The 21,720-nt window shown below is 37.7% G+C and overlaps 1 protein-coding gene across 2 annotated transcripts; it reads left to right on the forward strand.

Moving 5' to 3' along the window:
- Positions 1–4,415: 4,415 nt before the first annotated feature.
- Positions 4,416–21,245, forward strand: LOC139971341 (solute carrier organic anion transporter family member 5A1-like). 2 transcript variants are annotated; one of them, XM_071977697.1, is made up of 10 exons: positions 4,416–4,677; positions 5,518–6,257; positions 6,898–7,239; positions 8,614–8,778; positions 12,756–12,969; positions 13,756–13,918; positions 15,058–15,275; positions 15,740–15,804; positions 16,915–17,129; positions 18,002–21,245. In XM_071977697.1, exons 2-10 carry the CDS (start codon positions 5,585–5,587, stop codon positions 18,062–18,064), a joined length of 2,118 nt encoding a protein of 705 aa, XP_071833798.1. In that variant the 5' UTR covers positions 4,416–4,677; positions 5,518–5,584; the 3' UTR covers positions 18,065–21,245. The 2 variants fall into 2 exon arrangements, with proteins under 2 accessions (XP_071833798.1, XP_071833797.1); XM_071977696.1 differs by having other exon boundaries at positions 4,416–4,673.
- The last annotated feature ends 475 nt before the right edge of the window (positions 21,246–21,720 follow it).

Below are 21,720 nucleotides of genomic sequence, written 5' to 3' on the forward strand. Positions count from 1 at the left end.
TAAAAATGACATCATTGATAAATTTTGTTATTTTATTTTAATACATCTCGACGGCTTTTTGCAAACACTGAATCGAAAATATTCAGGTCCATTACATGAATTTACAATTTGAACTGACATTGGTTTCCATGGCAACACTGTTTAATTCAGCTTGGAAAATATGCATAGAAAAACAAAGGGTATAGAATGTTCCATCTCCGACGATGCGTTTATAGGCATCACAGAGCGAAGAAAGAGGCCTCCCTGACACGATTTTGTAAACCCCTGATTTGTCTCTCAAGCGGAAATAATATTTGGCGGAGTTATTCATCACAAGGATCCGAATTATTATTAGCTAACTTGATTGGTTTACTTTGACCGATCGTTTATTCGATAACAACGTATCGGTATTAATGATGAACCCATTAACCGTCATGTAGTACTTCTAATAATGATATTAACATATGGCATCAATCCTGTATCTCTGGTTACATCTTTACAAGACGCCATATTACATTCATAGGTTACAGTTTGAGTAGAGAGAGAGAGCCTGGTTGTATCCTAATTTCTAAAAGTATTGTCGATAGTAGTTCCTTTGTTTTAGAACTTCTTTATCGACTCTGCAATAGGTACACACATTGTTTTTTGTCAAATTCATAGAATATATAACAATATTGATTTTTGTTTTACAAATACGGCAGATTTTAGAATTCACTTTACGACTTTAGGAGAATCTTAAAAAATTTAATAATAATAAAAACGTTATTAAATTTTTTCCTACGAGACACGAATAAAAAGCAAATGGTAGCATATTTTACCTAAATAGAAATAATAGTGAGGTTGGAATAATGTTTGTCATATTTGATTCTTCATTTTCATCAAATCGCTCAGAAATTCATTTCAATTGGGCAATTTTTTTTTATTGGTTCAGAAGAAGAAATATCATCTGTTTATATATAAAACACATGCAGGTATATTATTCAGTAATAGTTAACTACACCTATGTAGAAATTTGTATAAAATAAGTCAAATATTTCCATCGTTTTTGGAGTGTTCCTTAATTATATGTCCATCCGCTATCATAGTTCATATAATGCATGCTGCACTCTTGTGGTCATAGAGTGGAGTTATTAAATATTTACCTGCTTTGTGGCCACTTCAAATGATAGACATTTAATAATTAAGACGAGCAAAAATCCTTAAAAATTATCAGAATCATCCCTAAATTAGAAGTTAGGCGAGGCATTTCTTATACCATTTAATCATTCGGTCCAAAGTGCTAGGGTGGGGCAGTGTGAATATATTCAGTTTGTTTAAGATGAGCTTTTTTTCAATCATTTATTTTCAAAATTAAGAAACTCTATAGAATTTATTTGGGTGACTTTCGCAAGCAATATACTTTGACACAATAAGGTTAAGTAAATGGCTCAAACTGAAAGCCGTTCAATATTATTGATAGATATCGATATCGGGGGGGGGGGGGGGCTAGTATGTGGAGGGAGGTTGCATGGGTTGATTCTGATATTTGGACTCACAAGGTGCACATGCGTAATCGTAATTTGTTTATACTATCATTATGTTTTGCGATTTGTGCACTTTGAACCGCTCAAAGTAGATATACATAAAAGATACAATCTGCGAATCACGTGACTTTTTACGACCTTTCAAGTTAATAACCTGATCATTTACGGCTGTTCCAAAGGTGTATCTCTCCCTCCCTCTGGTGGCCAGCAAGCCTACAGAAAGGAATAGTTAGTGTGTGGGATGCAAACAAATACATATTGGCAGTAAATGTTAATATGGATAAGAACCAAAAACTGGCCCGAGTGTATAGTTTTAATGTACTTATACCATATATATATTCAACGTGGCAAAAGGTATACAGCACCGGCTCATGGTACCAAACTCCCGCATTCAGTGAAGACCGCCTTGCTCAATTTTTGTCACCATGGAAACCTGTCAGAAGTGTGAACATCATGTTTGTCACAAAACAAGTCAAGTAGGCCTATATAGATTTGCCAATATTTATAACAAAAAGTGCTTACAATTGCGTTGTAAATTTTATGAAACTTTGTAACGATTTTATATTGTATTCCAGAATTTGTTGTGTCATTAAGATACTGGATGGTTTTTCATACGTGCCGTAAAATATATCAACGTCCGCTTCATTTATGATCCTTCTCTTTCTTGACTGGAGAGTTTTTTTTTTACAAGATGTTAATTAGTAAATGAATATTGTTCTTTTTCGGTGATCCTTTCACTTAAAATTTTAAATCTCTTTCACACTAGTGCACAGATTACTTTATAGATTTGTAAGAAAACATTTACCCCCCCCCCTCCTCTCTCTCCCGAACTCTACCGCCCGCCATGTCCATCCTTTAAAGGATTGGTTCAGGTGTTTGACATGTCTATGTTGTATGAAAGAGCACAAAAAGACAAAAAGAACAGTGAAGAAACTACCATGATAGCATGCTCTGTTAAGGAGATATGACACTTTGATGTCACATCCTCACTTCCTTAACATGTGTGAATATATTTCTTTAAAAATTATTTACATTTTTTAACACATTTGAAAATAATATAATCAAAAATTCTTCTGATGTTTAATCTCAAATACTTCCTTTGACAAATATGAGATCTCCTGACATATCTTTTGGTTGAAAGTCATGAAATCTCATAAAATATTTAGAAAAAAAATACAAAGACTTTTCAGGAATGTGAGGATGTGACATCACAGCTAGTCAGATTTCAGCAGTTTCTACACAATCTGATAAAACTTTACACTTGAATATCTCTTTAACCGAAAAAGATATTTGAACAGTTTTTTTCACCATTGTGTTTCTTTTATTGTCCTCTTTCATATAACATAAACATGTTAAGGCGGAGTGTATAGCCTAAGGCGGAGTTTATAGCCTAGTGGTTAACGCCGGCGTCTCCCAGTCATGAGATCCCCGGTTCGATTCCCCGCCGACAGCAAGGTGTGTCGTCTGGCAAGGGTGTTGGTCAATAACAACTTCCCGACATGGACGTTAAATGGATGTGTGCCGAGAGATTGGCTTCGGTCAGCTTGCGAGTCTATAAGCCTCCATGGCTTCTTTCGCGAGTTCCTGCTTGCGGGAAGATCACATATACATACATACATGTGTGCCAACTGAACCAATCCTTTAATAAGATCATTCTATACATTGCCCCTTCTTTGCCCTTAGTTGTGTATTCAAGCGCAGTAGAATTGAGAAAAAACACGTGATGGCGGTGAAAAGTACAATAAGACAAATACAATCGTTTCGCTGATTGGTTCATAAGATTTTCAAACACTATCAATGGCTGTTGTATTGGCTTTTCAACTCTCTTGTGTTTTCCCCCTACCTGGTGAACTCGGTTTGAAGCATTCAAGTGGAAAATGACAAATAGCGAGGTTTATGTAAAAATCTCTGAATATTCATTATGTTTTCAATCGTCACTATATGATAGAATAAACAAGTGCAACACATATACGGTAGCCTTAGAGTACTTTCAAGCACAGACGAAATACAATTTAAAATAAATTAATAATCAAATAATAATCAAATCAAATAATCAAATCATTTATAATCGATAGCATTACACGAATGCATTCTTGAAATGATGAGAAGCAATAACGTATCACAGTTTGGAAAGCTGTACCACAATGTAGGGTATAACAAAACCTTTGTGTTTACTTTGGAAGAATTTTGAGCAGATCTCAGATTTTCGACATCTTTTTTCCCAACCAAAACAAAGAAAGAAAGAAAGAAAGAAAAAAACTCGTACGTATTAGCATATATAGCATAAGTTAACACTGCAATCGTTTCTTGGATATTAGTATCAAATTATTGTGTGTGTGTTTGTCTGTCTGTCTGTCTTTCTCTCTGTCTCTAAATATGTTGGTAAAATATCTGTCCGTATATGTATCATCGATAATGTTTCTTTTCTTTTTTTCAATGCATGTTTCATTTGTACCTTAGTTCACACTATTCACACTGACTGATCTGAGAGAGAAGATGTGAGAATATAGTTAATAATTAAACAGATTAAACTGATTTTCTATGCATGCCCGCATTTTTATACCGTGGGTGCGGTGGTATTATGTATGTATGTATGTCTATAAACGAATGTCTCGCCTGGCTGATCCAACCATGACCCCCTGAATAGTGCGACCTTGTAAGACGCCCACTTTTTGGACACTGAGAGAAGATTTGAGAATATAGTTTATAAATTAAACAGACTAATTCTCCATGCATGCCCGCATTTTTATACCGTGGGTATACGTTGGTAGTATGTATGTATGTCGATAAACGAATGTCTCGCCTGACTGATCCAACCACTACCCTGAATAGTGCGACCTTGTAAGACGACATTTCTTGGCCACTGTAGGTTTTGCAGTTTTGTCAACAAAGTTGATCAAAGGCCGTATTTTGGAGTTCGTAACTCAACAATAATTTGGCATCTTATAAAGAAGTTTGTTTACGAGGGCTAGTTTTGTCTATGAAATATATTTGTTGTATCTTTCAAGTTGTGACGTGTCCTATGGAATGCTGGCAGCGCATCAGTAAAGCCAAGCTTAACAGAATTTATCAGAACACTATATAAAACCTGTTAAATAGTTTAATCCACTTCCAGAACTGACTCAAAATTTGACAGTGAGACGCGCTATCGTGTGGTGAATTGCTGTGGAGGTAGGTGTTACATCAAATCTCGTTGTGTAATAATTGGTAACCTAATTCAGTATGTTGATCTTCTTTGCTGTCGTGTGTCCCTCATATGGTTTCCATTCATGTCAACATTATTTCAACAATTGTTAGTTAATTTCAGTCGGTTCTAGTCAGTATAACGACGTAAGCTATAGGCCTATTATATCAGGTTTATTTCTTTTCCTAACGAATACATACAGTTGCGGGGGAGTGGGGGGGGGGGCGAGAGGTGGATGGCCCAAAAAATATGAACCTTAATCAGAGAGGGATAACTTTATCAGAGGATTAGTTTTCTCTGATAGGGGGTGTGAGGGGTGTGGTGGGGGACGTATGTAACTGTTTAGGAGTGCAGGGTGGGAGACAAGAGCCAAGGGGACTGGTGGGGTGAAACATTTTCAAATATTTTGTATACTCCGTTACGATTTTGTAGCTCAAAGAATCACCACATTCTCACTAAGACAGACGAATTACTCTGAAATTTCTCTAAATGTAACCACCCCCCCGCCTTTTATCGGCTTTTAAGTGCCCAGTATTACAGGGGATGGTTCCATTGCATATTTGGATGAAAAAATACCGATGGTTGATATTTCAGTTGAGGGTGGAAAGTCGGGGGGGGGGAGGTAAAAACTAAAGAATGAGAAACTTTGACGTATGTTTGCTAATAGATAAGAATTATTATTATTATTATATTTTAAATAAAATTCCGATTATTTATATGTTGCCTATGGGAACCATACAATGTGGGCTGGACGCCCATAATAAGCAACAGTGAATACAAGTTAAACTCAACATATTAATCACTTCTTCTTCTTTCATCCTTGTACTACAGTTTTCTAGTCAAGTTTCCTGACCGAGTGACTATACATCTGTTAGTCAAATCCACCACCACGACGACAATGTCTAATGTACGTCATATTTACAAACCTTCCGCCACGACGGATGACAACAAGGGGCATGATGACGACATTAAAAAACCATCCGGCTCACTGATGGAGAGGATTAATAATCCAGTCGTTTTCTCGATCATCACTTTACTTGCAACGACCATGGGTGTGGCAGGATACATCTACCAAGCGTCGTGTGTCACCACGATTGAAAAGCGATTCCAACTCAAGAGTCAACATACCGCGATTTTACCGATCGTCACCGATGCCGTTGGAGTTTGTACCATGCTCTTCATCGTCCATTACGCCTCCTCCCGTCATAGACCTAGGGTCATATCCTGTTCACTCATGTTGACTGGTCTTGGGCTCATGCTCTATAGTGTACCCCACTTTTTGTACCCTGTCCCGCCCCTCCTACAGACCTCCTTCGTCGGGACTACAAACAACACAGCTAATTCTGCCGTGTCATATTTGTCATCTGGTCCTGGGGAAGTCTGCAACGATGCCGACAGCCCAGATGAAGATTGCTCAGTGGGGCAGTTACAAAAATCGGGCGCTCTACTCAACCAGGCGTTTTGGCTGTTCGTCGGTGCTGGTATTGTTGGTCTCAGCACAAGTTTGTATCCGTTGTTTATTGTACATATCGATGACGGTGTCGAGAAAAAGAAGCTCCCCATTTACATGGGTAAGTTCTAATCATAAATTGTCAGAAGCCATCGGTCCATCAAGGTTTTGTTGACGTCACTACATGTACGCACGCGCAAACAATGCGCAGAGATGTTGTGGTATCGATGGTTTCAAGTTTTGACTTTTTCACCTTAACCAATTCCGTCAAGTTTATCATGTTAGTTTTTTTCCCCAGTACGTGATAAAACAAGAATATTCAATGAATAAACTATATTGACCATAATCAGAAATACAGAATAAGTCCCTTGGGATTACTGATCGGTATGTGGGACTGACGTCATGGAGGGAGCACCGTGATATTTGATATACCAATTAGCTATCACAACTGTATATATTTGTTACAAGTATAAAAACGTCACAACAATATAAGAAGCAGATGCAGGGAAAACCCCTTTTACTCCAATTTGGCATCCAAGTGAAAATAGCATTAAGTGAAAAAAAAGGCTCTCCAGAGAAAAGAGACTCTTTTACCGTTACATGAAAACAAATTTCACACATGTTTAAAACTGCCTTCAAAACCTCTTAATTCATGCTCGTATACCATAAAAAAAACAACGAAATTCTCTGAAAATCACACAGAAACGAGTTTTGTTTTCTTTCAAAGTAGCCCTTTCTGTTCTCCTCCTCTTCCTTACCAGGAGTTTTGATGGCGGTATTTGCTGCCGGTTCACTGCTCGGATACGGTGTAGCGATATATTGCCTACAGATACCCGCCTACATCTCCGATCCAGAGTTTAATCAGCTGACACCATACGACCCAAGCTTCCTTGGTGCTTGGTGGCTCGGATTCCTCGTGCTAGGGTTATTACAAGTCATCTTTGCCTTCCCGATTTTCTTTTTCCCTCGATATCTGCCAAAACCGAAGGATCAGGAAATCGATGTCAACGGGACTGCTGCAGGAGATGATGATATGACCGACGCCATGTTAAAGGGTCTAAAGTTTGAAGTCACGGGAGATGAGGGTGAAAACTTCTTTCAAAGTAAGTATCATGGCGGAACAATGTCCTGCTAACCCCCCCCCCCTTCCCCCTCCCCTCAACCCCTTCTGCCTCAAAAGAGCAGACATCTATATCTTATATGAAAACTCACTAGTCAAGGAAAAAAAGCATCATAGTTGAAGAGGGACGTGACCTATGTGTCATTCATTGGCTTAAAGGTAATCAACGGCAACCATCCGCCCCCACCCCACCCCCGGGCCAACCAAAAATATGCCAGAAAGTCCGAAATGTGTTACCTATAATCAAACATTGTTTACTTCTTGTAACGCATATATACTAAAGAACCCTTATTTTCCCTCCCTGAGACATTTAACTGGCTCACAGAACACCCTTTTGATATATGGGAAATAATTTCTGGAGTGTTGGATTTTTAAGTAAGAACAATTTCATAACTTTTAACTATTCTAACATTGCTAGAACTTGGAGACGATAAAAACAAATATCATTGTTCACAAGGTTGTAGGCTAGGTCATGACCATATTAATTGTGTTTCTTTCCAGGATTGGATAAACATGAAGTTCCTGGAATAAACAGTTGGCAGGCAGGCTGGCTGGGTGGTGGGGTGGTTAATAACGTACGTGATTCTTGGAAGACATAACCTCACGTGAATTGCTACAGAATATTTATCCTATGGCAAGCTTCTATCATTTGGAGGCAAGAAACAAAACAGTACGAAAAGTTATCAGTGTTATTCTCCAACATGCTCTTTATGTAAGAATTACTGTTTTACTTGCAATTGAAGGATATGTGTCCTCCTTCGAGATCAAATTGTTTATCGTCTGGGATTTTCCCTATGGGGCTGAACAGTGAACGAAAGAAAGCAATTTGGTGTGTGCATGGTGGTAGGGGGTAGGGGTAGGGGGGGGGGGGAATAGACGGATGGGAAAATGATATTCCTTTAGCTATTCGATGGCGACCGTAATGCTATTCAAAACTCAAATCTCGTTTTCGAAAAATATAAAATAACTGCTAATTATTTCAACCCATACACTTATTCCTGTTGAATTAGATGTTTACCATCCCCTCCCCTCTCCCCAACACCGAGCCGCACCTTCATGAAAAGAAACAATTGGGATCATACATGGTTGTGTCCCTTCATACAATCGCCATGTCAAAGTAGGCTAAAAAAAACGTATAAAATCATTCATAAAAAACCCCTTCCTCCTACAAATTCACCGCCCACCTATAGCCCACCCCCTCATAACCCCATCCCACACCTATCACTATATACTACCCTAAGCCCGTATCAATGATAACAAAATCAAAGCCATACATTACTTCGTTTAATCTGTTTGTAGCTCCATGGTTTAATATATTATCACACTCACATACCGATCTTTCTTTCTTTCTTCATAGGTTTAGTGAAGTCCATTTGGAGGGTTTTATCTAACCCCACACTCGCAGCCTGTTTTGTCTGTTATATAGCCTTATCGGCATACTTTGCCGGCGCCGGTGTTTTTGGACCTAAATATATGCAGACACAATTTAATATCAACCCATACCAAACAGCGATGCTTTCTGGTATTTTAAATTTCTTATTTTTCCACTGAAAATATACAAGTCACTAGAGAGCCTAAGCTTTTCCATCCTATCGCAGGATCTTCTTCAGCGGTTAACTGAACGAAAAGAAACTAAGAACACAGCTTCTGAAGAAGATCTTGGTAGGATCGAAATGTCAGGTTTTTCAAACATTTAAATATTTACCTATATACTGCAGGCTTGTTGCAGTAGTTTAGCAATTTGCTGAATCCCTTTTCTTTCTCTCTTTTTGTTATCATTTTAATATGATTTTTAGCTCAAAACTTGAATATTAACTGATTACTTTGAGTACGTTTATAGTTTCTCTAGTCATAATTAAACAAAAACATTTTTTTTTTGAATATACAAGAAAAAAAGAAAAGAAAAAAAATTAAAACCGCTTATCAAGTAGTACTCCGAATATAGATGCTCTGCACATGCACAAATGGTGCTTACGTCATGATAAAAAATTAAAAAAATGAAGATATATACTACAGATACTGCTGAACAGATGTAACATTCCGTACGTGTGTATATATATATATATATATATATATATATATATATATATATAGGTGTACACATAGGCGTAGGGGCCCAATTTGTTTTGGGGCGCTTTGACGACTTGCCCGAAAAATATAACCAAAATTTTTCGCGGGTGTAATTTCATATAGGCACGCACCGGTTGTTACATCGCATGCCAATTACATACAATCATTTGCCGTGTTATTACCCTTCCATATTGGTTATTATTTTTCGGGAAGTCGTTACAATAATAATGATAATAATAATATAAGTTTAACCATTGAAAAACACATCGCAATTTATTTTTCTAATCAGTAGTTGCCCGGAAAAGTCTCAGCATATTGCCCGAATTTTCACAAAAAATATTTGGTTGGGGGCTGCAGCCCCCCTCCCAACCCCAACCACCCCGCCTCCTGCGCCTATGGGTATACATGTACTTGTTTATGGGTATAGATACTACACATGATCCGATTACAGGTTGGTTAGTAATCCCAACTGGGAATCGGAAGGTGGCATACTACATATAGAATATGTATCAATCCGCCTGATTGTTGTCCTATCTCAGGAAAATGGCCGAAACTGTATCAGGTGAACATCTTTTTAGATATTTTATCAAACAAAATATGTTCTATTGTTTTGTTTTGTAGCTTGGATAATAAAAAGCATGATGGGGAGTTCATGTGGTGAAAAATGGGTCAATTGAGGCAATTTGAGAACACTTTAGGCCTCCCAGGAACAGCGTATGAATTTTTTTTACTACTGAGTGAAGCGGTTTGCTTACCAGTGACAAAACCTTCAGGCGCTCATAGCAATAAAATCTTACATGGCCATGATACGGAAACTTGATGGTGCCATGCGTGGCGAACTTGTCAACTGTGAAGTGATGGGTAGCGGTTAGCTGCGGAGAACTTATATAATGACACTTAGAGACCACATTACTTTGACGATTTAGTATGTAAGTCAATGGGGGAAATTATATGGAGTATGCTACCTTAACATGTACTACACAGGTATTGTACCACAATTAATCGTTCCATTAACTTACACACTAAACTTCTCGTCAGATAGAAGTTTTCAACTGGCATATCCTACCCACCACACGATAGCTGCAGTCTTGGCCTATCATGGTACTTCATGCCTTTTTTTTATATTGAGCTAGAAGAGGAGCAAGTTTAGCACACTGACCCCCAACTCTTCCGTCTGCGCGAAGTAATTTTAAAATTTAACCAGAGAATCTTTAAAATAGTTATATCACCTTCAATCCTCCCTATTTTCACACCATATGTACTTTAAATTATGCTCTTTCACATAAAGGCAGGAATTGCAGTGATAGTAACTAATACTATATATGCTAAGACAAGCAATACATTAGGTCATTTTAGCTTCTGTTTCATTCGACAATGGTTAACCTTTCGAGCGCATGTACACTACTCTAACTGTTGTACGGTTGCTACAAATGATTTTGGTCAAAGGTTGAGGAGTGAGCTAAACTCTTTTATTGCCTGTATTATAGGTACCGCACCACAATTACAGTAATGTTCATCCGCTCGAAAGGTTAACCATTGTCAGAGAAAAGAGGTAAAAGTACCTAAGGTAAAGCTTGTTTAAGCATGTGATCAGTTACTGTCATCGTTTGTTCTGCCTACATATGAAAGAGCATAATTTAAAGTACAAATGGTGTGAAAATAGGGAGGATCGAAGGTGATAGTAAACCATTTTAGAAAATATTTGGTTAAATGTTGATATTACTCCGAGCGAGCAGATGGAAGGGTGAGGGGGGGGGGGTTCAGTATGCAAAACTTGCTCCTCTTATAGCTCAAAATCTAAACGGTCATGATATAAAAGTTTGCAAGTGCCATGATAGGCCAAGATCTCAGCTATCATGTGGTGGGTAGGATATACCAGTTGAAAATTTCTACCTATGCTTTGGCAGGTCTTGAAAGTGACAAGTTAAGTGTGTAAGTCAACGGAACAATTAATTGTGGTGCGAGATCTAAAGTCTACACCTGGAATTTGTTACACAAGTGTAGTCTGATCACTTGGGTACTATCCTTTATGTAGGTTACATGACAAAATCACAAGTCTAGTATATATATACACCGTATACTAGGTACAGGTACTATAGACCTATTCAAAAAGTTCTACGAACCGTGAAGTTAGCATTTGTACAATTCTTTCGGGGATTTGTTTGCCTTTTCTGTAGATTTTGTGTATAGTTTAGTTACAAAGCATAGAATTATGTTAACATTAGATCACAAGACATCTATTGCGTAGGGTGTAGGGAAATCATTCAGGTCTAGACAATATAAGGCAGCACTGGCATTGGAAGAAACTGAAGAATCTGACATTAGAAGCAAAGGCGATCATGTGTAGTATCTGTTCCCTTTCGAGGGGAATGGTGATGCACACCCGACGATGATCACACAGTCACAGTCCCGATGCAAGGGGACTGGGGTTGAGAGCGGATCAGTCGTTCGGTAGTTTGGTTTTCGTGCCCAGGTTCTTTCCTGGGCGACTTTTTCTTAAAAAGTAAGGCGATCACCATCATCTTCCAATACATGGTCTGTACTAATATCAGACAATCGAGACAAACTACGCAAATATCTCCCTGTAAATTAAACTATACCCATGAGGTCACATTGAGAGGCTTATTCAATATAGGCCCTCTTATCTAAGGTCGTGTATATACGAAAAGAAGATACAGAACAGTGCACGTGCTGAGTAGTGACATGGGGGTGGGGGAGGTTGGGGTTTGGGGGAGGAGTAAAGTGGACAAGCAAACATTTTTTCTACAGATCGGAAGCGTAAAACAAACACAGAAAACTAGAGCCAGCCAGAGGAATGGGAAAAGCTGACTTAACTGGGTGGGGGGGGGGGGGTGGGGTGCCGCGGCCCTGGCAATACCACCCTCCCTAGCCTTAAGAAAAGAAAAAGTCCCTCCCTGGTGGCTGGGCTGTTGCCCGGTACATCTTGTAGATTGCTCGATATCCTTCTAATAAAGATCATGTGCCTATCCATAGATTGACATTTGAGGACTGCATGTGATAATAAAATCCCATAATTTATAGCTTGATTTATAAGCTTGCACATGCTAAGGAAAAAAGTCGAAAATGTAAGGAAAAACTACATGCATTTTCAATAATTTTTTCCATGTATTTTATACTAATTTGCCAAAAAAAATGAAGAAGAAGCGAAGAAATTATAGAACCAATCAGAGTCATAAATAACTTAGTCGTGTATTGCATTTATTCTTGGGTATTGTTTTGATGTCTCAGTTTTGCTAACTTTATATATACTCCAGCATCTTATAATGAACATGTACGGGAGACCAATCAGAAGCAAAACACCGCTTTGAAATAAGCTATAGTGTCAGTATATATATACAACTCTATTACGTATTTAATCATCATAAAGTATATATTTGTAATCTGTTTTATGATTATTATTTTTTTTAGCTGTTATTATGCTTCCACCGGGATTATTTGGTAATCTACTCGGGGGAATTGTTGTTCGAATCTTCGGGAATACTCGGCTAAGAACTGTTACTATAGTCGTAGTTCTCGGTGTTGTTGTTATGCTGTTGGAACCTCTATTCTTGATATTTGGCTGCAAGAACGGTGATATTGCTGGGCTAACGGTGCACTATCAACCAGAAGGAGCTACTATGGCGTGAGTAGCAACTTATTTATATGTTAAAAAATACGCATAACTTTGTACTATTTCATCGCTCTTGGCTTGGAAAATCAAGTAAAAACTCAGGTAAAACGTTATCAGTAAATGTCCGTATATTTATCAAAGTTCCACATTCGATGAACAGCGGACCGGGACAGTGATTTGCTCAGGGAGGGGGGGGGGGGGGGTGGGGATGGCCCTGCCCCATCTCCATCGTCACGTTCAGATGGGGGACTTTTTCAAAATTCAAAAGTACTTGTTAGCCATAACCTTGCGTTTAAAACTACTTGAAGACCTAATTTGTAGTAGAAATATTCCTCAGAATGCACCATTTTTTGACCTCGCATTTTTTTTTTCTGGGGGAGGACGCCAATACTCATGGGAGTAGAATCCATCGACCCCAGAAACACACCCCTTATTCATGAAAGTTTGGATCCGCATACATTCCATAAAATTCCATGCCCATACCTAACTCATTTCGGGGGGAAGTTGGTATTCCCGACCCCCACCTTTGCAATCCTTGACACATCACTGGCCCGGGGGAGAGAGGACGGGAGAAGTGGGGTGGGGTAGGGGTTGGGAGGGAAAGATGTGTACTATTGTCATGGAGGTGAATGGATGATATGAAGATTATGATTAAGCCGAGGATAAGTAGTTAATAGAGCTATAAATATATAAACGACTCAACAGCACAATAAAGTATTTTATCAAACAAACAAGACCGCTGTATCAGTTGTGTATGCACGTATATCCATTTTTTTTTCGGTTTTCGTCATTTTTTAGGGATATAGAACTACCTAATCTTGATGCAGGATGCCATGAAGGGTGCGGATGCAAAGACCAGTACACCCCTGTTTGCGGGAGTGATGGGGTAACCTACGCCACTGCTTGCTTTGCGGGCTGTCAGAGTTATGGAAATGTTGAAATAGAGGGCAGTAATACAACGGTATGACATTTTTTTTCACTTCTAAGTTATAGCCAGATTTTAAGGTTGCATTTCCAGAAGTTTACAAACATGACTGTTTTTCTCTCTTATATTCTAACATTCTAAAGACCGCTAGTAAACAATAGTGACGTATTTGCTTGTTTTCCTTACTTGTTTGTCGCTTGGTAATGAAGGCTAGGAAAGAACTTTCATTATAACCAGATGCAAGGTTGCATTTCCAAAAGTTTTACAAACATAACTGTTTTTTTCTTCTCTAATATTCTAAAGACATCTATTAAACAATAGGGGCGTCTTTGATTGTTTTTTTTTATATATATATTTTGTCGTTTTGTTAATGAAGGCTTGGAAGAAACTTTCATTGTTTTTAACTTTGTGTCGGTATTACATGAATGAAACAATTATGTATAACAGACTGCCACGTCTGAACTTTCTTTAATCCTTTACTTTTACTTTGTCAAATGTCTTTCAATAAAATACGAGGAATACAATATGTGTTTTTTTATTTTGATATACTGCCATCGTTAGTGTGTTTCTTTAACATGGGCGTTGTATAGAGATATTGATAGAATTATCACAGTTTGTATTATAAGTGACTTGAAGCTAACACGTGTGAAGCACAGTTGCGCATTGACGGGCAAAAATGTTTTCTTTTACTTGAATAGAAATTGAAAATGGTTTTCGATATAGCAACGGCGGTAGTGTATTCACACTAATAATGCATCACAGGTTTGAAATACATTAAACTGCAGTTACCTGTTGAAAAAAAAAAAAATTAGAAAAGAAAGTAAAACCAATTTGTTAGTGCGCTTCTATGACATCACACCTGTTTGCTTCAAGTTCACTTCTGATGAAGACACGTGTCAACTTCAAATATTATCTCAAGAGTTAAAACGTTGTATATATGAACTGAAGGCAAATTTTCACCTGCAGTATGCTTAGAATATAACCCTCTTTCAACTATCAAATGTAAAGTTTCTTCTGGACTATCCTTTTTTAAAGAGGCCTAAAATAACTTATGTTATGAATATCTTTAAGTGAAGTTTTCTTTTGCTTTGGAGATATCCTGGTACCAAGGTTAAACAAAGCATATATAATTTTATTCGCAATTATTTTCTCTCTCTCTCTTTACTTTCTTGCAGGTGTATTTAGATTGTGCCTGCATTCCGTCCCAGGAAACCTCCACATTTATTTCTGGAAGTGACGTAGTTGATGGCGTACTAACCGGCCAATACGCCGTCCAAGGAGCATGTCCTCTTGATCCACCGTGCCAGTCCCTCTTGCCCTTCCTAATCCTGAGTCCATTAATCATGACGATAGGGACAATGCTAGCTAATCCCATATCAATCCTTCAGATTAGGTGATTATTGAATATCTACTTCGTATAATTCTAGTTCGAAAACTATCTGACATAATTGGTATAACCATGACCTCAAACACTATTACAAATCCCAGGTATAACTGATGTTTTAATTGGACAGTTTTACAGAATCCGTTTGAACGATCGGCGCGGTTTCTACACCGTGGGTATAACCGCCATATATTGGAATGTGAAGATATTGTTGTGACGTATAGTTTGTTGTACTAAACGCATCCATCGAGGGCTCCCTGTTGGCATTCCTCTATTTCCCCTTATGTCATATACTATTCTTTAACCAATATTCGTTTACCCCCCCCCCCCCACACGCACCCGCCTCCATCGACCTCGTTTCATGGGGGTGTGGTACCTCTGAGCCCCTCTCACAAGGGCATGTTCTGAAGAGATGAACGAATAATGCAAACTCTTTCCATAATTCATAAATCATTTTCCATCTTCCCATGCAGGTCTGTTGATCTGCCTGATCGTCCCATGTGTCTTGCTATGGGAAACATCCTAGGGAAACTGTTCGGTATGTTGTTTTTTTCTCCCTTTATTATAACAATGACTTCTTATATTAGTTTATTTTTTAGAGGGAACGTTAAAGCAGCATTTTGCGTCCTCGACTATGATATTTCTCAACCTCACTGACTCCACTATGCCATAACGACATACATAACTAGCTTATCTATTTATATTTTACTTCAAATGGTGGCATAAAAGTCGAAAAAAATGCAACTTTCAACTTTGTTGTTCTCCAAGATATTTTCCGTTGGGAACCCAATAAACCTCGCCCATAATATGAATATTTAAACATTACGAACGTCATTGACAGATACGTAATACAACACCACGCTTGATTTGTGTACAGTCTATATGGCAGTTGTACCAGGGTTGTACCAGAGTTGCATAACAACTCCCAACGCAAAGTCTTGAAATCTATTTTTAGCAACGGCTCATAACTAAACCTGCATCTCTGATTGGTTGAATTCAAACTAGTGGGTTTGGGAACTGAATGCGATTTAACTTTGTATGTGGAATACTCGCCAATTAACGTTTTTGGCAGGGAAAAACTTGGCTAATATCTTAATTTGCTGTTTTGTGATTTGATGTATGTAAAAAACTCGATGGACATGTCAAAAAAGTAGAAAACGGCGACCAAACGCAAAATGCTCATGAATAAACATACTATTCACTGATTGGTGGAATTCAAACTAGTGGATTTGGAGATATGAAAACTTTGTCGAGGACACTTTTACTCATTATCGATATAAATCGTTAATTACTCGCTAATTAACGCTCTTGGCAGGGTGAAACTTGGACGGTATCTTAGTTTGCTGTTTTATGATTGATACATGTAAAAAAATCGATGCACATGTTAAAAAGGTGGAAAAAAGCGACCCAACGCAAAATGCTGCTTTAAGTAACCAGCCGATCAGGAGATTCCGTTTAGAAGAACGGGGTTAATAAAAAAAACACGACCTGCAGGAAAATACGTTTGTACGTATGTACGGTGAACTTGGGGTGGGGTGGGGTGGGATGGGTTGGGGTGAGCGAAGGTAATCACTGTGATTTCCATTTTGCGAAGATGTTTGATATACTTTATAATTTTTCCTCATATATCATAAATTGTTATTTGTAGGATTCCTACCAGCCCCAATAATCTATGGTGCAATCATAGACTCCGCCTGCTTGATGTTCCAGAGTTCGTGTGGACAGAGCGGTAGTTGTATCGTCTACGATATTGAACAGTATCGGTTTACCTTTCACGGTTTGAACAATGTTTTACGGGTACTGGGGACGTTATTTCTATTCGTGGCCTACCTATCGGTCAGACTAGGATGGGACGCCAAAAAGGTAAGAATGATGTAATATTCATCTGTCCCAATGATGACAGTATATTTTCTACCAAAAGTAAGCGATAGACGATTTTTAAATTTTTATATATATTTTGTTTATGTAAAGAAGGTACCAGAGGCGAGAAATGAAGCCCCTAATCAACTTTCCACATCGTTTTCTTAATTATTAGATGATATTGTTTTTCTCAATTAACCAGTTACGCAGTGATAAGAACGGTAAATGTAGTTACCAACAACTTATGGAAGCGTATAAATTCCATTTAAATGTTTTAAATTGCATTGGTTATATTTTTGTAGTGACCTGCTTCTATTATAATAGTACACTGTTTTACATATTGATTATGCCCTGACTATATTGTCATAGTTCAGTTTTTTATGTTAAAGTGACCTTGCTAGGCCTATAGTACAGTGCTTAAATTGTCATCGTGACCTGTTCATATATTCATAGTGTACTGTTTTATATTGTATAAGTAACCTCCTTATACATTATTATGGTGCACTGTTTTATAGCATTAGTGTTCTGACTTTATTGTCATATATAGCGCACTTTTTTATATTGCTATAGTGACCTCCTCATACATTATTATAGTGCACTGTTATATGGAATTATAGTGATATTATTGTCATAGCGTACTGTTTCATATTGCTATAGGTGACCTCCTTATACATTATTATAGTGCACTGTTTTATAAAATTATAGTGTTCTGTGTTTATTGTCATAGCGTACTGTTTTATATTGCTATAGTGACCTCCTTATACATTATTATGGTGCACTGCTATATGGTATTATAGTGATATTATTGTCATAGCGTACTGTTTCATAGTGTTACAGTGATATTCCGTTGATTGTTTCCCTACTTTCTTTTGAAGCCAAAACAAGAGAACGAGAACCAAGAGGAGAAGGAACCGATGAAGAAGGAATCAAATGTATAATCGGAAACCGACCAAGAAATGCGAAACGATTGAGGTCATTCTTAAAAGGCTTTAATCAATCACTAGAAAAGCCAGTTGGCTTTGTGATTCCTTGCCATATACCATTTACTCAAACTGCCACATAATTATCCGATTGATAAAGAGTAAGTGAGTTAAAATTTGTCCAAGAATTAAGTGCGAACCAGAAGTGATCAGAGATGTCCAGCTCTTATTTGTATCACTCACTTGTGTGCAGCAACCATTTAATTCACTGGTAAGGATTTTACAGTATAGAACATTTTTTCCCAAAAAGGTTTCAATGTCCAGAATGAGCAGTCTTCCTACGTAAAATATAGACACAAAGATGTATGCATAAAAGGACATTTTCTTTCACTATTTTTGATCTAACAAACCAGCTCTGCCACCAACAATATCCCTTTAATAACTGTCATTAATGAATTGACATTGAATTACTTGACATTGTTTATACACTGTGAAATATTTTCACAACCTACTGCCAAAGTAAAAATCATCTAATATAAATCACAGAGAAAATGGCCAATTTTTGCACCATTTGAGATAACCTGTTGAACCCCTTGAAGCTAAGAGGGTGAAAACTGATAAAGGCCACTTGAGTGTGCTTTAAAGCAAGACTATCAACTCTTTGAAGCAGATTTAATGTCATGGATGACGACTGCATGTTTTGTTGAAGAACTACAGAGCCCCTTCACAAAACTAAACTGAACTGATATTGACAAAACTAGTATGTTCATCAAAAGAAAATCATAGCATTGGAGAATTCACAGGTGAATTGTAGCATTAATTTTGTAGTCATCATGCTTAAAAGGTTTTCAGACCTTGACACCTGTTGACCTCATGTGACCTTTGACCTCCACCAAATGTCAATAGGGTTCTTGTACTCACTTTGCTGGATCTGCATACCATGTATGAAGTGTAATACTTCGAGTTATCATGTTTACAAAGTTTTCAGACTTTGACCTCGGTTGACCCCAAATGATGTTGAACTTCACAGAAAAGAATAAGGTACTTATACTCAATAAGACAGATCCACAAACCATGTATAAAGTTAATCAACCATGAAATTTTTGAGTTACTGCCTTTATAAGCAAGTGTCACATACACACACACACCATCCCATAGACTCTTCCTGCCTCTGGCAAGGAATATAAAGCTGAAAGTATCAATATTTAGCTGTACCAGTCTTTCAAAGTTATATTATATCGTGTAATAACCTAAATACATTAAATACTATATATATATGTATTTTTTAATCTTTTATTCTTCAAAAAGTTAAAGAAAAAAAGGTGTACCCTTAATAAAGAGATCTGTTCCAACCATTTGATTGTTCCTCTAAAACAATTTCAATTGTGTGTGTGTGGGAGGGGGGGGGGCGGGGTGGGAGAGGAGCAAATTCTCTGGTCTCCTCACTGGATCGGCTAGAACATTGGCAATTATTTGAAGTTAATTCTTCGTTTTGGTTCGATTTTAGTGGTTTAAATTCCCAGATGTTTTGTTCATAAATACAGATAGGCCAGTATATATTATATGATTTTATGTGTAACTATATAACATTGCTTTTTCGTTAGCTATTAAGGATAACTAAAAACTATGTCTAAACCTAGATTTCATAAAATAAACGAAACGATACTCCAATAAAATTTAGTTATATATGTTTAGAAGTTTAAATACGCTGGCTAAGTACAGTAACTTCTATGGAAATTCTTTATTAGCAACTTTTAAAACATTTCAGTTTCATCATTCATTTGAGTCAAACTTTACGCTAAAAGTTGTTTTCCAAAAAATCTTAAGGAAGTTTCTGGCTATTCGAGACACTACATATGTAGAAAAGTACTCCTGGTGGGGGGGGGGGGTAGGGGGAGGTAAACTGTTATTGGATGGAATAGCTTGGTCGTGAATCTATATCAGAATCTACAGGCTAATTATTTGAAGATATTCTTTAATGTATACCAATTTTCAGGCACAAAAATACATGTTAGGAAGCGGAATTGCCTTTTTTTTGTTTAGCAAATTAGTGTTGAAGGGGAGAGAGAGGGGGAGGGAGGGAGAGGGGGAGGGGAGGGAGGGGTTAAAGACCTCCTCACCTTCCCGCTCCATATATACAACTGCATTTAATTGTTGAATGCAAGTGCTTTATGGGTGGCAGTAAAACTATGCAAGACTGAGAATATATCTTTCTTATCATCACTTACAACAATCCTGAATGTTTAACTTCAGTATTCGAATTCCAATGAAAAGAGTAATAACCTACATATATCACTCACAGATCGTCTTTTTTTGACATTCCCTTAACAGGCTCCTAAAGTTAGCAAAGGTTTAGTGTCAATCTCAGTAAAGAGGCTCTTCTTATATATCTACGAGAACTGAACTCTTTAAGTGAGTGTTAATGTTACTGAGCAAATCACAACCTGGGCGCAACCACCTTTTAACCGGGGTAGTGGCCACGATGTTAAGTCGAGTAGGGGAGGGATCTACAGTGGTGTAACATCTAGGATTTATAGGTAATATTCTGTCTACCAGTGGGAGAGGGGATGATCCCCTTGATTTTATTTTGTGGGGGAGGGGGGTTAAAGACTCCAGAAGTATACGTGGTGGCGCCCCCCTCCCTTCCCCACGTCTACAATTGTTTGTCTCACAGAGTCAATCCTTATTGTAAAATCGAATAAGCGCAAATCACAGCTAGAAGACGTCTTCGCACATAATCCAGTTTTGCCTCCGAATAAGCTATATGGTCACCAATGCTCAAACTATTATATAATATACCAAACGCATAGGTACTTCTTTTCAACACAATTTAATGATCTTATGTTAGCCTCATCATGTCCGAGCATAAAGTTTGAGGGTAGCATATATTTTCAGGAACTAACAGTTGGAATCATTGAGCTATTTTTTAGCATACTGTAACCAGTGACACAATACAAGACTCCTCTCATATGTAGAACCTTGCAGGTGTTCCTGTGTGCATATTGTGTGGGGTTGTGCTGCGTTTTTCCCTTCCCGAATACTGTTTAGGCCCAGTTAAATCATTAGTTTCTTGTACTTGCATAACATTAATGGGTATTTGTAGTTTTTTCATCCATAACATATGATGATTTCATTTCATACGCATTTTCACTCTTTCTACTTACATTGGTACAGAGAAATATATATCCTTTAAATACAATCATACAATCAATTCTCATATCATTTTTGTCTTCGTCCTGAAAATATTATACCACAGACAGAACGAAACCAGTTTCTCTTGGAGTTTATTTGTGCAAGGAGAGTAAAGATTGGAGAGGGGGGGGGGGGAGGGAGTGTGGGGGCTAATGTATTGTAAACGTGGAAACCTAGGGGCGGGGGAAGGGGGAAACACAATTAGTTATTTGCACGACAATAGAAATTGACTTTCAAGCATATTTGTGGGTGGGGCTTGAATACTGATGATCCTTTATCGGTTTCATTGTCTTTTTCCTTGAATCTAATAAATGCAGGCCCTATCTATTGTTTACAAATAAAAACTGACTGTGCCCGTTTCACCCCACCCCGCCCCCCCCCCCCTCCGTACAGGCTCTCCCCTTCCATTTTGAATTAAAAAAAAACACCCAACCCTAAATAATATACAAAAAGAAAGTCGAATTTGTGAATATGTGAACTTT

This window comes from Apostichopus japonicus, chromosome 8 (assembly GCF_037975245.1).
Source record: "Apostichopus japonicus isolate 1M-3 chromosome 8, ASM3797524v1, whole genome shotgun sequence".
Lineage (NCBI taxonomy): Eukaryota > Metazoa > Echinodermata > Holothuroidea > Aspidochirotida > Stichopodidae > Apostichopus > Apostichopus japonicus.

Excerpts from the sequence above, each read along its gene's own strand:
- LOC139971341 (XM_071977697.1), top strand. The coding sequence starts at position 5,585 with ATGTCTAATGTACGTCATATTTACAAACCTTCCGCCACGACGGATGAC. Across the intron at positions 13,919-15,057 it reads TAGAGGGCAGTAATACAACG|GTGTATTTAGATTGTGCCTG; the intron begins GTATGACATTTT and ends ACTTTCTTGCAG. Across the intron at positions 15,276-15,739 it reads ATATCAATCCTTCAGATTAG|GTCTGTTGATCTGCCTGATC; the intron begins GTGATTATTGAA and ends CTTCCCATGCAG.